Below are 17173 nucleotides of genomic sequence, written 5' to 3'. Positions count from 1 at the left end.
TAATGTAAGCAATACTGTTACACGGCGATGAAAATGTAAATCCCAAATAATCTTGATAAATATTTAACATTACATACAAAAAATGTATAAGATACTCTTTGATGTGATCAGCACAATCTATTATTACATCAGCTATGAAATCTCATTGTATAAACTTTCAGAGTAATAATAATGCTCAGTATTGATCATCATTTAAATGACTCTGGAGTTGAAACAAAATGTAATTTTATTGTGTCATCTCATGGCAAAAATGTTGGTAATGGCACTGAAGATACCAAGACCATTATTCTACAGAACTCATATTCCGAACAGACATCAGAATTGATGTTGCTTCCTTTCACAGTGAAATACCAATACAAAAATTGAAATTGTGCCCAATTCTAAATGCTATAAATTAAAGCTGATTTCAGGACATAAATAAACAAGATAGAAAATTGATCTACACATTGATCTTTGTGTAGAACATTTGTGTCAAGTCTCTAAGTCAATTAATTTCTGAGGTATGGAAAAACCGCAAAAGCCAAAAAATGCAAAAATTGGTGAGCAGGACATTGTAAAATTTAACCTAGTGCAAACATACAATTCTTTAAAAAATAAAAAAAAGTTGGTTTTGAACTCTTGAAATAAGAGACAATGAGTATACAAGGTCTGTTCAGAAAAAAGTGAACATTTTTAATTATGCGCCAACGGAGATATTTAGAGAAGTGCGGTTGGCAGCATTGTGTCCTGCATAACCTCCTCTGTGACCACATGTTCTTGGACTATTGATATCTCATTTAGTTTTTGTAATATTGTTATATGAGTGCAACATGTTTAAGTGTCAGTAGCGATTTTTAGGAGCAACAATAGAATATAAAATCTTGCGTGAAACTGGGAAAAAATTTCACAGAAACCTTTTAAACAAGCTTACAGAGATAATGATTTGGGTCGTACACAATTTTATAAATGGTTTTCACAATTTAAAAGTGGTCGTCAGTCAACTGAAGATGACTCCCAACCAGGAAGGCATTTGACTTTAACTGATGACACACACATTCAGAAAATCAACGATCTGGTGCAATCAAATTGCAGACTGACTGTCAGAGAACTTGCAGAAGATGTTAACATCTCAATTGGATCATGCCATGACATTTTGAATGAAAAATTAAACCTGCATAGTTTGTTTCTCATTTGATGACCAAACAGCAGAAAGAACATCAGTGGACGTTTGTCAGAAATTTCTTGCACAAGCCAATGACAATAAAACATTCATGCAAAGGTTCAAATGGAAGACAAAAGCTGGGTTTACGGCTTTCGCATTATCATCACCCGGTATAAAATGTGTTTTATAACACAATAAAAGAAACTAAAACTAGTTTAAAAAACTAAAACTAGTTTTAAATTTAAAACAAAAAAATCTTACAATTAATATACAGCTAAAAACTAAAATTTTACTAATAATAAATAGACTTTAACAAAGCCCAAGAGGGGGGGGGGGGGGGTGTACAAAAAAACTATAATTAACATAAAACTAAAACTAGGTTAAAAACTAAAATATTAAAAGTGAAATAAAACTAAAATTATTAAAAAATGTACAATATCACAATGGGAAACTTAACAAGATAAAATTTAAGACATAATGAAAAAAATAAATAAAATGTAAGTAAAAAATTTAAATAAAACATCAATATAGTCTGAGAGGGGTGAAAAAGGTCCCTTCTTAATTACCAAAAAAAAAAAAAAATTCTTCAACAAAAAGATATATTACAATAATAAATTTTGTGTAAACTATTAACACTTCGTAAAAATAGCAAAACCCGGTCTAAACGTTCCTTATTATTGCCCAAAATTTGACGAATGTTTCTCTGTAATTTAAATTTACAGGGTAATGCCGCAATATTCAATCCACAAGTATATAGCGCACAGTCAAGCGGCAGTTGCATCGTTCACATAGTGGTGTGGGTCCTGCTGACATAAGGTACTCGTGTGTGACATTGGTATGTCCTAACCACAATCAGCAAAGGACCACTTCCTCATGACGAGTTTTTCTACATGAGGAGTCCCATGGCAATACGGAATCTTTAATTTGTCAGAGTTTATTATCAATGGCAGCCATCCAGTCAATTTGCCACTTTGCTCGAAGAGACTGTTTTATACAATTAATAAAGTCAGAAGCAGCAACATGAGTGGTGAAAGGAGGTTGATTATATATCTTTAGTAGCAGAATCTCCATGTTCATTACCTGGAATTCCCATGTGGCTAGGAATCCAACAGAAACTCACTCGTATGTTGTGATGGTTCAACTCAGCGACTGCATTACGGAATTCAACGACCAAAGGATGTGTAAAGTAAAAATCATCTAAAGCTTGGAGTGCACTACACAAGTCGCTACAAATAAGGATATTTCGGTACTTAGGGTTAATGATATTCACAAACTTATTTATACCATATAGTTCAGCAGTAAACACACTCGTAATACCAGGTAGACCAAACATATAAGTTCTATCATTGACAACAAATGTACAAGCAACGGTATTATTCTGTTTCAATCTATCAGTGTATACTAATGCGTCTGGATTTATCTTGGAGAGAATATAGTGAAACATTTCCTGGAAGAGTAGGTAGTGTTGATCCTTTTTTGTATACTGTAAGGTCAAACATAAAAGTTAAATGGTTGATTCCCCGTGGAGGATATGTTGAAAAAAATAGGTGTGTCGACATTTATAAGGTGCAGTAGATGTCAGGTACAAACACCTATAGGTGCAGCACAACATGGATGGTCCCCACACCTTCATAAATTAGGATTTCTAAGGACTGAGTTAAAAGCCGGTTGATATGGCTGTCCTGAGATAACAAAATAAGATGCTAAAAGCCGGTCCCATCTATTCCAAAGTGATGGCTCACCACAGTCAACAAGTAAGCTTGTGAGAGGCTTGATCTAAATGCACCTATGGAAAAACAAAGAAAAACATGATGTACAGCATCCAGTATTTTAAGCATGGTATGACGAGCTGAAGAGTAGGTGACAAACCATAATCCTAACGGGAACGAACTAAATTATAATAAGAATGTATCAAACATGACCGATCGGCTCCCCAATTGGTGTTGCTAAGTATTCGCATCATATCTAAAAGTTTGGAACATTTTGTTCTTAATTCTTTGATGTGTTTGATCCAAGTAAGGCAACTATCAAAAAATAAACTTAAAAATTTTACTTCAGGAGAGATAGCAATAAATTCTCCATTCAGAAAAACTTGTGGAATGGAAGGGTCCTGCAGCCGAGAAATGACTATACATTTTGTTTTTTCAGGTGAAAAGGTGAAGCCAGTAAACCTGGATTCAAGCTTCAAGGCAAGACATAGTGTTGTGTAGTAGTCTCTCTGCTGTGGGTGTTCAATGGGATCCAATGTATATAGCAAAATCATCAACAAATAAACATGTGACAGGTGGCTGCACACATTTAGTAATACTGTTGCTGGCTAGAGAAAATAAGGTGGCACTTAATAAACTACCTTGGGACTCCATTCTCCAAGATGACACTACCTGAGAAAGAATCTTCCACACGAACATGAAATGTTCGGAGATTTAAGAAACCCCAAATAAAAGCAAACATATTGCCCTTGACTCCCCATTCTTTGAGGGTGTTTAGAATACCATGTCACCTGGCTGTGTCATACGTCTTTTTGATATCAAAGAAGATAGCGGACAAGGCACTGGTGGAGTACGGAAATTGTTTTGAATGGCAGTTTCCAATGATATTAAATGATCAATGGAAGATCATTCTTGTCAGAAACCACACTGCTCTGGAGATAAAAAGTCATGTCCTCTAAGTACCATGTAAGCCTGCATTTCACCATTCTCTCCATTTCTTTGCATAAAACACTTGTCAAGGAGATAGGGCGGTAGCTTGAGGGGTTTGCTTTGGCTTTGTCTTTACCAGGTTTACGTACTGAGTCGAGTTTGTGGATATACTGTGGTAAACACGCATTGAGTACTGCTCTGCGTTCTTGGTTAATTTTGGTTGTTTTTACTGGTTTGTGTATTACGGAATTGTTGGCGGACTGTTACTGGACAAGTGTGTAAATTTTAAGAATTTTGGTTGATGGATTGATTAGTTATTGTGATTTTTCTAAAATTGATTCATCCATAAGGAACAGTGTATAAGAGGACAACATAATGTGGTAGTTTGGTAAGAATTTATCTAAGTTATTTGTCTTGTTGAGCCAGGTCAATGATGTCAGTTGTTTACATCTAAGAGTTGTGACTTATAAAATTTTTGTGAGTAGAAGAAAATTTTCTAACTGTAAAAGGTGAATTATAAGGGGGAAATTCCTTTTGTTATTACTTCTGAATCCTTTGATCCATACTCGAATCCTTCAGTATTTCTGAAATTAAAACCAGTGAATGGATGCAATTTTCCGTCTACTGATGACATTAAAACAAACTCATCACGGACCTTAAAGACCATTTCAAATGAAGCTATCCAGGACTGCTTCACAAAGTGGAAACACCGCTGGGAAAAGTGTGTTAATAGGGGAGGGGAGTACTTTGAAAGGCACAAGGACCAATAATCTGTAAAATTAATAATAAAAATTAAAAAAATAAAGTTTGGTTATTTTCTGAAAAGACCTCGTACAAATATTACAGAAATCAAAAATAATCATGGAACCACCTTTGATGAAATGATCCATACATGGTTTGCTGAGAATCTTTACACAAACATCTGAACCTGCAGATTGTTGCCATATGAAGATTCTGTTATTCCAAAAACCATGTAAAATTAAAAAACAGTGTCCTTGTCAAAGAAGAAGGAATGATACTGTTTGTTCACTTATTAGAAAATGGTAATGTTTGTTCCATCAAATGAGGCAATGTGACAATCGCCACTGAAACAGTGCTATGAGGCTTCCTAAGCAGAAGATCAAAATTTCAGGGTTCCCTACTCACTAGACATATCCACTTAACATTTTTCTGCAGAGATATCTAAAGAGCAGATATCTAAGAGAGTTAATCTTATACATCTCCAGTTGAACATAACCCAAACTGTGCAGGTATTGCTATGAAAAGACTGCAGCTAGTATTAAGAAACACATGTTGTCAAGTAATATTTTTATTACAAACTGTAGCCACTTCTACCAGAAATTATGGCACAGTGCTCAGCACATCTGTTTCATAATGTTAGTTTTATGTTCTTCCAGAGGTAGTTTTATAACTGTCTAAAATCAAGAAATGTTAATATTATAAGTTGGTAAAATCAAGTTAAATTAAAAAAAAAAAATTATCACAAAAATTAAAGAGAAGTTACTTTTAAAAATGTCATTTTTTAACATGTTTAATATTACAATATGAATAATCTGATTATTTCAAACCTTTAAATAAAATCAATGAGTGATAAGAATATTACTTTTTAATAAAATAATTATATTCTGCGCAAGTAAGATGTAATTTATTTCTTAGTAGGATTAGGAACATCACAAAGTAACAAGATTTCTCCATAAAATTAAAACATTTTACAAAGACACAAATTTGGTATGTTTATATCTTGTTTTTTTTTTTTTTTACATTAAATAGTATAACAAATGGTAATATCAAATTGGTTGCTGATGGTTTGTTATCACCACAAAAAATGGTAATTCTTCCTAGGTGGCATAGACCATAGATCATTCTTAGGGATGATCGACCTAAGACTATACAACATTACACTTCATTTACATTCATACATATCGTCCTCAATCATTCTCTTAATAATACCTTACAATGGTTCCAGAGGCTAAACAGAAAAAGAGAGAATAGGTGGCATAAATCATATTATCCATTATAATTATAAATAACATAACATAATTTACCTGCAAACATCTCTGTAACTTCTGAGACACTCCTTCTGATCTTTGAGTGTTATATTCTTTCACAGTTGCAATAAATGCCTTAATTATATCAGGATTATTAGTATCCATTTCTAACTCTGCTATTTTGGTCTGAAAATTAATTAAAATGTAAATTAAAAGCAAAAAATGCAATTTTTCAGTTTAAAATTAAAATTACAAAATAAATATTAATAACATAATGAACAATACACAAAAATGAAAAAGAAATTTTGTAATTTTATAAACAGATATGAACTAACAATAAACAATTACACAGTAATCAAATACATACTTTCGGAGGTAACGTTGTTAATACAACAAAGATTAAATTTAATGAAGAGGAACTTCACATTATAAAAATTGCATAAAAATTTAATCAACTAATTATAAACAAAAATAAAATCATCAAACAAACTAATAAAATAATATTTTCAAAATCAACAATATGGATGATAAAAATAAACTTAGAAACCAATTTGTGTACATTATAGATAATATTAAAAATAATAAATATTCAGGAAAGAACACAAATACAATAATAATTTGAATATTTATTAAAGTATAAAAATTAAACTAAAAAATAACAATGTTTTCATAATAAAATCTGATAAAATAATTACTCCTGTTATTATTTATAATAATGTGTGTGTGTGTGTGTGTATATATATATATATATACATGTGTGTGTGTGTGTGTGTGTATGTATGTATGTATGTATGGAAAAAGCAAATCAATATATAAGTAATAATTTTTAAGAAATAAAGGATTCTACTTCGAAAACTAAAAAAGAGATACCTTCCAAAATTAATAAATTTAAATATGTATTCAAGGATGCTTATAATAAAAAAAATTTAATTTTACCAATACTCTTGCCACCATATTTAAAGCCTTACCCAAGATTTATAAAGGTGGTTTTCCAATACACCTACTTATAAATTTTATTAATTCACCCACATTGAAGGAAAACATCAAATTAAATAACAAATACAATTTAAAAAATGGTTATGAATTAATTAATAGAAATTATTAATAAAATTGGAATAAAAATTCAACTAGACTCATAGCCTTGGATATAAAGGATATGTTAACAATATTAATACAAACAAACCTATAAATATTATAATTATATAACCACTTACCTGAATTAAATTTACATAATAAATGGATAGATGAAATAATCAAATTGCTTAAATTATGCTTCAAATACAACTATTTTAAATTTAACAATAAATATTACCAACAACAAAAAGGACTTACTATGGGTTCACCCCTATCGGCTGTTATGGCAGATGTTTATATGAATAAGTTTGAAAACTCACTATTGCCGAGCACTCTCAACAATCATCAAATCATTTTATAAAAAAGATACGTTGATGACATTATAGTTATTTTTAACCAAAATATTGATGACAAGAATATAATTTTTAGGATTTAATGTATTCATTTTATTAAAAATTACAAGTGTCATCATCAATATTTTGGTTAAAAATAACTATAATGTCATCAACGTATCTTTTATATAAAAGGATTTCACGATAAATCATGAAACCAATAATAATAGTATTAATTATTTAGACCTGAATATTGAAAAAAATTTTAATAATAATAATCTAGAAATTGACATATATAGAAAACCAACTCTGCATAACACTATAACACATACTAATTCACCTCATCAATGGAATCAAAAAATGGCAGCTTTTAATACTTTGATTTATAGAGCCACTAAATATCTCAAACATTACAATTTAAAACTAAACTATGAATTAAACATTATAAAGAATATAGCAATATTAAATGGTTACAATAAAGAACTGATTAACAAATATAGTTTAAAATTAAAAGTAAAATATATATATATATATGACAACATACAACTATTACATAATGATTCTGAAAAATCTTATGTAAAAATAGAATTTAACCCATTTTATGGATACTTTGATAAAATATATAAAACCTATAATCTAACAACATACACTACTAACAATAAAATTTATAAACAATGATCCTACTAAAATAATCAACTAAAAATATATAAATATTATAGACATGGAACAATCTTAAAAAAGATAGAGAAGAGATGGACAAATTCTGGGAACTTCTTGACCAAACTGCAAACAACATAAATAAGACCCACACAAAGATTTTAATAGGGGACTTTAATGCCCAACTTGGTAAAGAACGAAGATATCGTGATATTATCGGAAAATGGCCTGCCCAAAAGAAAACTAACAAGAACGGCCAAAGACTTGTCGAATTTTGCAGAAACCATAATATGATCTCAAAATCCACCTATTTTATGAGAAAACCAAACAAATTGAAGACTTGGAAACACCCAGATTGGAAAAAAGGAGAATGGCAACTGGATCATGTTTGCATGGACCGGAATTATCACAAGGAGATTTATAATGTAAAAGTCTTGAGAGGAACAGATACTGGATCGGACCATTACTTAATTAAAGTTAAAATAAAATTCACCCCGCATAAAAAGAAAAAATCCCAACCTAAAAACAAAAGAGCTTATGATCCACATAAATTAATAAACAATGCCATCTTTGAAGAAACAAAAAAAAAAATCAAATTAACTAATAATTTAAAAGAACTGACATCCCAACTGAAAGAAATAGCTGAAGAACTAGCCCCTATAAACCCAAGAAAAAAACACCAATGGTGGAATGAAGAATGTGACAAAGCAGTCAAAGACCGACACCGGGCTTGGATCAACCACCAAACCCAGAAAACTGAAGAATCTAACCATGAATTCACCAAACAAAGGAAAATAACTCAGAAAATTATAAGAGGAACCAAACGACAAGCCCAAAAAAACTTGATTCAGCAAATAGAAGAAAGTTCCAAGAAAACTAATTTCCGAGACTATTATAAAATTTTTGGTCAGGCTCTTCAAAGATATGAACCACCCACCCTTATGCTGAGAGGAAAAAAAGGAAATATGGCCCACACCAATAAAGAAAATGCTGAAATTTTGGCAGAAACCTTCAATAGACTCCTCAACTGTGACGACCCCCCAGAGCTTTTTGAGATTGACACTGAAACTCCAGTTAAAACTTCACCGGTAAATATCAACCCGCCAACAATTCAAGAAGTTCTCGCAGCCTTAAATGAAATAAAAAACTACAAAGCAAGCGGAGAAGACCAGCTTTTCGCAGAACTCTGGAAACACTCATCAGTTTATTCAGTCAAAACTTCCCTACATCTATGCCTCGTGAAAATATGGAACGAAGAAAAACTTCCAGAACACTGGACCACAGCCCTCATCCATCCATTACATAAAAAAGGGGATAAAACTAATCCGGAAAACTACAGAGGCATATCTCTCCTGGATTGCACATACAAAATCCTATCGAGAATCATATACAACCGATGCAAAGACCAACTTGAACTGGAACTTGGGGAATACCAAGGGGGATTTAGGCCATGGAGAGGTTGCCCGGAACAAATAATATCCCTAAAACTTATGATGGACTTATATAAAAGACGGAAAAAACAACTAATAATCACCTTCGTCGACTTTAAAAGGGCCTATGATTGTATACACCGACCATCCATGCTGAATATTCTGAGAAACCTGGGCCTTCACCCTAAACTCGTAAACATGATAAAATTAACTTTAACCAATACCCAGTCCAGAGTGAAATTCAGAGGTGAACTCTCTCAACCCTTCTACATAAAAACTGGATTGAGGCAAGGAGACGGCCTCTCACCACTCCTTTTTAACTGCGCCCTCGAATTTGTCATGAGAAAATGGTATGAAATAAATCCCAAAAATATAAAAATGGGTACTAAGAAAAACTCCATCACACTAAATTGCCTAGGATTTGCAGATGACCTCGCTCTTTTAGCAAATAATATTCAAGAAGCCAAAACACAAATCATGAGCCTTCAAAACCTAGCACAAAAGATAGGGCTTCATATCTCTTTCGAAAAAACTGAACTAATGGCCATAGATCCTCTGGTAATAGAGCACATTACGGTAAACAATCAGAAAATTAAAATAGTAAAACAATTTAAATATCTAGGGGAAATAATAACTTATAATTTAAATGAAAAAGTGACATGGCAAAACAGGACAAATAAAATGATTAAATCCCAAAAATTAACTTGGTCAACATATAACAAAAAATGCCTTTCTGCTAAAACAAAACTTAAACATTATAAAACTGTAGTACAGCCAGAAGTCACCTACGGAAGCGAGACCCTTTTCAAAATCACTCAGAAAAACCGAATTGAAAAAATTCTGAAAATAGAGAGGAGAATTGTCAGAACGTGTATCAATAAAAAACACCAAAAAGAAGGCCAATGGTGGATTGTGCCAAATGAGGTGGTGTATCGAGAAATAGAGCCTGTTACTGATACTATGCGGAAAAAAAGAATCTCTTTCTTCGGTCATCTCATAAGGACACCGGAAACAAGACTGTCAAGAAATATCATTGAAAAGCTCTGGTTCCAAAAGCTAGAAGTAGGATGGATCAAAGAAATTAGAGAAGATATGAAAGAATTGGGAATTTCCCTGACTGACCTACAGAATAAAACTGGAAAAATTACAAAGCTAAAAGATAAAAGCATTAGATTTAAACAAAAGACAGACAAACGACAAAATACAACGAAGAGGGTGTTTACGGATGAAGAAAAGAAAGCAAGATCTGAACGGATGAAGAAATACTGGGCAGCTTGAAAGAGTAAAATAACACGCTTTTCTCAGAAAAGATCCAACTAAAATTGACTTAAGTGGTCCCATGTTGGCCGTAAAAGCATAATAATAATAATAATTATAGACATGGAATCTGTAGTTTAAAATGTGAAGACTGCCATCTAGAATATATTGGTATGACTCTGTTCTTTTTACAACAGAGTTAAAGAACATATTAATGTTATAATGACAGGGTGTTTTGATAAATGCAATTATGCTAAACACATATAACAAAATAAACATCATTACAACCCTGATCATTTTATTAAAATATTAGATTTTTCCATTGATTTTTATAAAATCAGCATTCTTGAAAAATTTCATATATATTATTATAACAATAAATTAATCAATGAACAAACCAAATTTGAGGATGATATTCTATTTAAACAACTAATTAATAATTATCAAGTTACCTAGCCTGATCATCTCCCTCCAACCATTACTATTTATAACAACTGAGACATTCTTACGTAACAGACATAATTAATTATATACATTGACGATCAATTGCTATGACTTTAATACACTATAATTTTATTTTACATATTTTAATTTAATGTTTTAAATTAGAAAAATTCTCTCCTAATGATGGTCGAATGACAAAATACTTGGAGGATTAATATAAATATTTTGGTAAGGTTGATTTTTATTTAATTTTTTATGTAACCAAAAAAATTCAATTAAGCAGTAATATTATCAGGAATTTACAGGTTTAAGCCATCACAAAAAAACTATAGTGTATGTAAAATTTAAAGGGGGGTCCGCCTTACAAACTGCCTCTACTTGCCTCCTATACGCCCTTCCTATGACCCGGCATGCAGAACACGTGCTACTGGTTGTGACAAAAGTAAGACCTCAAAATGATACAGACTTGTATTTATGATTTTTATTTTTTATAATTGTTTATTCTATTATATTATATTCATTTATTTCATCTGTTATTTATTTATTCTACTTTTTTTTTGTCTTCAGTCATTTGACTGGTTTGATACAGCTCTCCAAGATTCCCTATCTAGCGCTAGTAGTTTCATTTCAGTATACCCCCTACATCCTATATCCCTAACAATTTGTTTTACATATTCCAAACGTGGCCTGCCTACACAATTTTTTCCTTCTACCTGTCCTTCCAATATTAAAGCGACTATTCCACGATGCCCTTAATATGTGGCCTATAAGTCTGTCTTTTCGTTTAGCTATATTTTCCAAATGCTTCTTTCTTAATCTATTTGCCGCAACACCTGTTCATTTGTCACTTTATCCACCCATCTGATTTTTAACATTCTCCTATAGCACCGCATTTCAAAAGCTTCTAATCTTTTCTTCTCAGATACTCCAATTGTCCAAGTTTCACTTCCATATAAAGCGACACTCCAAATATATACTTCCAAAAATCTTTTCCTGACATTTAAATTAATTTTTGATGTAAACAAATTATATTTCTGACTGAAGGCTTGTTTCGCCTGTGCTATTCAGCATTTTATATTTCTCCTGCTTTGTCCATCTTTGGTAATTCTACTTCCCAAATAACAAAATTCTTCTACCTCCATAATCTTTTCTACTCCTATTTTCACATTCAGTGGTCCATCTTTGTTATTTCTATTACATTTCATTACTTTTGTTCTTGTTTATTTTCATGCGATAGTTCTTGCGTAGGACTTCATCCATGCCATTCATTGTTTCTTCTAAATCCTTTTACTCTCAGTTAAAATTACTATATCATCAGCAAATCGTAGCATCTTTATCTTTTCACCTTGTACTGTTACTCCGAATCTAAATGGTTCTTTAACGTCATTAACTGCTAGTTCCATGTAAATATTAAAAAGAAACAGGGATAGGGAACATCCTTGTCGGACTCCCTTTCTTATGTTCTTCAGTTATTACTGTTGCTGTTTGGTTCTTGTAAATATTAGCAATTCTTCTATCTGTGTATTTGATCCCTAATTTTTTTAAAATGCTAGTCTACGTTATCGAATGTCTTTTCTAAGTCTATAAATGCCAAGTATGTTGGTTTGCTTGTCTTTAATCTTCCTTCTATTATTAATCTGAGGCCTAAAATTGCTTCTCTTTTCCCTACTTGTCATCTGAAACCTTTATTCTACTCTATTGATTTATTTGAGCTACCATATAAGTTATTTTGTTTGAAATCATTTTAAATTTTTACATTTAAAACTGTAGTACGAATTAACGTTTTAATTAATAATGATTATAATTATATTACTTTTACACCTTTTTTGGTACAATTTAATGTTTTTATTTTATAGTTTTGTAGGCCTACAAAGCTTCAAAGATTGGTACATACATACCAAAAATTATTTAGAAATAATTTTCGTAAATAACTACGCACCGTCAAAGAAAATCATAACATTACAGCCTATAATAAATAAACTCTACTTCATATACATCTTGAACAAGATAATAATTTTATTTGTAATAACAAATTACCAAACATTTCATTACTATAATAGAGACATGATAATTAGATATGGTGCAAGTCACTGCAAATTAACTAACGTGACTTTTGAAATACACTACTCTGGTTGCTGGAGTAAGAAGTTGCTGAGCGATGTTCAGAGCAGTGGAGGGAAGCCATCTCCACAGACCCACCTTTCGATATTACATACACTATAATTGTACAATTATACTGGCCAACATGATTTTTGTCTCACGAGTACCAATAGGTGTACTTAATGCAATTTTTTTATCCTGTTTTCAAATATAAATTCAGAATTTCTCCATTACCCACAGTTTTTTTTTGTTATTTCAATTTTTTAAAACATTTTTTTCATCCATTTGTCCACTGTCAACTAAAAGCTCCTAGAGCATTGTAAATATGATGGAACCAAATGAGCTAACTCAAAGGGTAGCACTGCTACTGTTGTGCAGGTTCAGGCATGTGCTGACCTCTGTGGCGAGAGCGGTAGCGTCTCAGTCCCTCACCTCATCCAGAGGTCTCAGGTTCGAATCCTGGTCAGGCATGGCATTTTCATATGCTACAAAAATTCTCATTCATCTCATCCTCTGAAGTAGTACCTAACGGTGGTCCCAGAGGTTAAAAAAAAAAAAAAAAATTCAGACATGTATAAACATGATTTAGTGTAGCACACACATTCATCAGAATGATACCAGTTGTGAGGTGTAGTAGTGAACCAGTAAACACATCATTGTGAATGCTTTGTATGTCTGAATTATTGTGTATTACATATTTACAACTTTATTTCTTTTAATTAGTCAGTTACAAAATGCCTAGTTTGTTTAAATCATCCTAACAATTTTTGTTAGGTATGTGGTGAAGTGACGCTCTAGTCCCAAAGGTGAAACCTTACTCCATTAGTAAAAATGATAAGAAATTTATTTTGGGAATAAAGTCAGGGACCAAATAAGGGCCTGGATCCCACATATCTGTTGTTTATCGTGTTCTAGGCTTCTCACTACATAGAAAAATGGCACTTGACATTTGCTATCCCTGTGATTTGGAGGGAGCCCAAAGATCACTCTTCTGACTGTTATTTCTGCTTACAAATATTAAAGGGATAATATCAAAATCAAAACATCCAGTGATGTACACTAACTTGCACTCTGCAATGAGACCAGTTCCACACTGTGAAGAACTGCCCATACCAAAGTCTCCAAAACAGTAACATTAGATGAAGAGAGCTCAAAGTCTGATTGAGGTAAGGAAGAAAAAAAACAGAACTTTTGAACAAAGCAGTTCATCTGAGCCTCATTTACTGACTCGAGAAAATCTTAATGATCTTAAACAAGAGTTAAAGTTATCTAAAAAAACAATCTGAAATGATTGCTTCTTGGTTAAAAGGATGGAATCTTCTTCAAAAGAATACAAAGATATGTACTTATCATAATCGTCATTTTGAATTTAAAGACCACTTTTCTGAAGAAAATGGGTTAGTGTTTTGTAATGACATTTCTTCTCTTATGGAAACACATTCTAATGAACATAACCAAACAGAATGGTGCTTGTTCATTGATTCCTCTAAAGTCAGTTTAAAAGCTGTGCTTCTGCATAATGGCAATAAATTCCCATCAGTACGTGTAGCTCACTCTGCTAGTATGAAAAAACAAAGTAGTATGTATTAAAACTCTGCTAATATTAAAACTACAAATTTATATTGGAAAAGCTTCAATATGCAGTGTATGAATGGACTATATGTGGTGATTTACAGGTAATTGCATTTATTTTTGATCTGCAGCTTGGTTACACAAAGTATTGTTGTTTTTTTGTGTGAATGGGATAGTAGAGGCAGAGAAATCATTTCATTAGAAAAGAATAGCCTAAATGCGAATCACTCATTCCTGAACAGAAAACTGTGAGACATGACCCATTGTGTAATCCTAAAAATGTGTATCCATCTTCGTTACACATCAAACTACGATTAATGAAGAATTTTGCAAAGGCCATGGACAATATTCCTGGTTTCATGTACTTAAAACAGAAGTTTCCTAAAATTAGTGATGTAAAAATTAAAGAGGGAATATTTGTGGATCCACAAGTACAATCACTAATGCAGTTTGATTTTTTAATGAAGTTTGAGGAACTATTGAATCCACTGGAGAAAGCAGCTTGGCAAGCATTCAAAAATATTACTCAATTTGTTTGGGAAATCAAAAGGTGGAAAATTACAGTGATACTGTCAACGATCTTATAAAAATTTGGATTGTAATATGTCCTTAAAATGTCCTTCCTGCTCTCGCACCTAGATTTCTTCCCAGAAAATCTTGGTGAGCACATGGAATACTTTCATTAGGAGATTTGAGCTATGGAAAAGAGGTATCAAGGCAAATGGAATCCTAATATGCTGGCCGATTATTGTTGGACCATCAAGAGGGATGCTCCACAGGCGAAATATAGCAGAAAATCATCGTTTCTTACTTTCTATGTGTCAAATGTTTGGAGATTGTGTAGTCAAGATTGCAGAAAGTATTAAAATGTTTGAAATTATATATGCCAATCTATCTAAATCTTGCATGATGGGGAAAAACTGATATCATATTTGAATTCAGGAGAAAAAATACTATCAGAACCACATATTTTTCTTCCCAAGACAAAAAAAAATTCTTCTTTGTTCCCCAGTGTTATTAATGGTGGTACTTGTCTCTGTCCAAAGAAATTAACCTTCAATGGATGTAGGCAAAAAGTTTTAACTGTGTAACAAAAATAAAATAATTTTTTTAAGCATGGCATGTTATATAATATTTATAAATAAATAAAATTAAATTCAACCTAAACAACAATTCATCCGCATTCTCTTTCCTACCACTTTTGGTCATTCGATCATTCTCAGGAAAAGTTATTCTTCAATTTGAGATCATTCAAATTAAAATAGAATAAAAATTTATAATTTTTTTTTTTTATTTAAATTTTATAAATTTACACTCTAATTTAACTTTAATGATCTCAAATTGAAGAATAAAAGTGCTAGAAAAGAGAATGCGGACAAATCGTTGCTAAGATTGAATTACATTTTATTTATATATAAATAAAAATAAAATAACCCAACACATTTAATATCATCTGGATATAGAAATAAAATTGCCTTTTAGTGTTAAGTTTCATGAATAGTTTTGTTCAGCTTGTTTGGTTCTTTTTACAGGGGTCATCATTCACATATTATTAATAAACGACACACAAAGTTCACTGCTTGTCACCACATGTTAATGTTTTAATATCCAATAAAGATTAACAGCTACAGGCAACGATGACTATAATACACATATCTAATAAGGAATTTAGTTCCATCAAAACTATAACCATACTTCAGTAGTTATGTGTGGCTCCACACCATATAAAGAAACCATATGACGAAACTAATTTGAAGCACGTCAACATTTACACAACAGAAATTCAATTTACTAAATTAAAGAAAAGTAGCCAAACACAAAAGGGCATATACTAACAGGTAATAATCCACAACCGAATTAACTGCAGCAGAAATCAAAAACTTTTTTCACTTATTTTATAAAATTAAATTCAACGATTTTAAACATTACACATTTTTTTAAACAAAACACCACAAAGAAAGAAATTAACTCATCAGTATCATTACCGCCATCAAGTTCTACCATGTTTGGAAAAGAGGTTATGATATACAAACAAACGTTTAATTACGAAGGGCCAACTTTTCAATATACTTACCAAAAATACATTTTCAGTTACGAGATACACGCTTATACAGAGATGTAAAACTATTTGGTTTGTTTAATAAGAAAATCACGGACACGTACGTAAGCTGGAACGTTACGAAGTTTGAAAGTTTTTAAAACCGTTAATAAACAACCACAGCCTCTATGACTTAAGTTCAGATGATTCGCAGAGAAAACGTCTAAAAATTTTAGACCGTAATAAATTAATCTGTGATGATGTAAACATTTGATGTTTTCATAAAATTGTCACAAAACTTTGCCAACAATAAATATTAACAATATATTACGTCATTACTTTGTTAATAGATCAATATCACGCATAATGTAGAATAAAGAAAGATATCAATTAAACTATTTTTTAATTTAAATTCGATTATCTGCAAAAGTGTATTTACATACATATAAATAATACTTAATTTTCATTTTTAATGAAATATGATTTTGACTTTTATAAGTC

General features: G+C 31.6%; 1 protein-coding gene across 1 annotated transcript in view; it reads right to left on the bottom strand.

The window, feature by feature from the left end:
* LOC142324723 (uncharacterized) overlaps positions 1–16933 on the bottom strand; it is a 79943-nt gene extending 63010 nt beyond the window's left edge. Inside the window, exons 1-2 of the mRNA XM_075365641.1 lie at positions 16709–16933; positions 5826–5954 (exon numbers count right to left, since the gene is read on the bottom strand). Coding sequence (XP_075221756.1) covers positions 5826–5933 — 108 coding nt within the window. The 5' untranslated portion in view covers positions 5934–5954; positions 16709–16933. The remainder of the gene's footprint in view (positions 1–5825; positions 5955–16708) is intronic.
* Between the last annotated feature and the right edge of the window lie 240 nt (positions 16934–17173).

Source organism: Lycorma delicatula, chromosome 5, assembly GCF_047948215.1.
Source record: "Lycorma delicatula isolate Av1 chromosome 5, ASM4794821v1, whole genome shotgun sequence".
Classification (NCBI taxonomy): Eukaryota; Metazoa; Arthropoda; class Insecta; order Hemiptera; family Fulgoridae; genus Lycorma; species Lycorma delicatula.
Note: the sequence above shows the minus strand (reverse complement) of the source record. Positions and strands in the feature narration are given on the sequence as shown.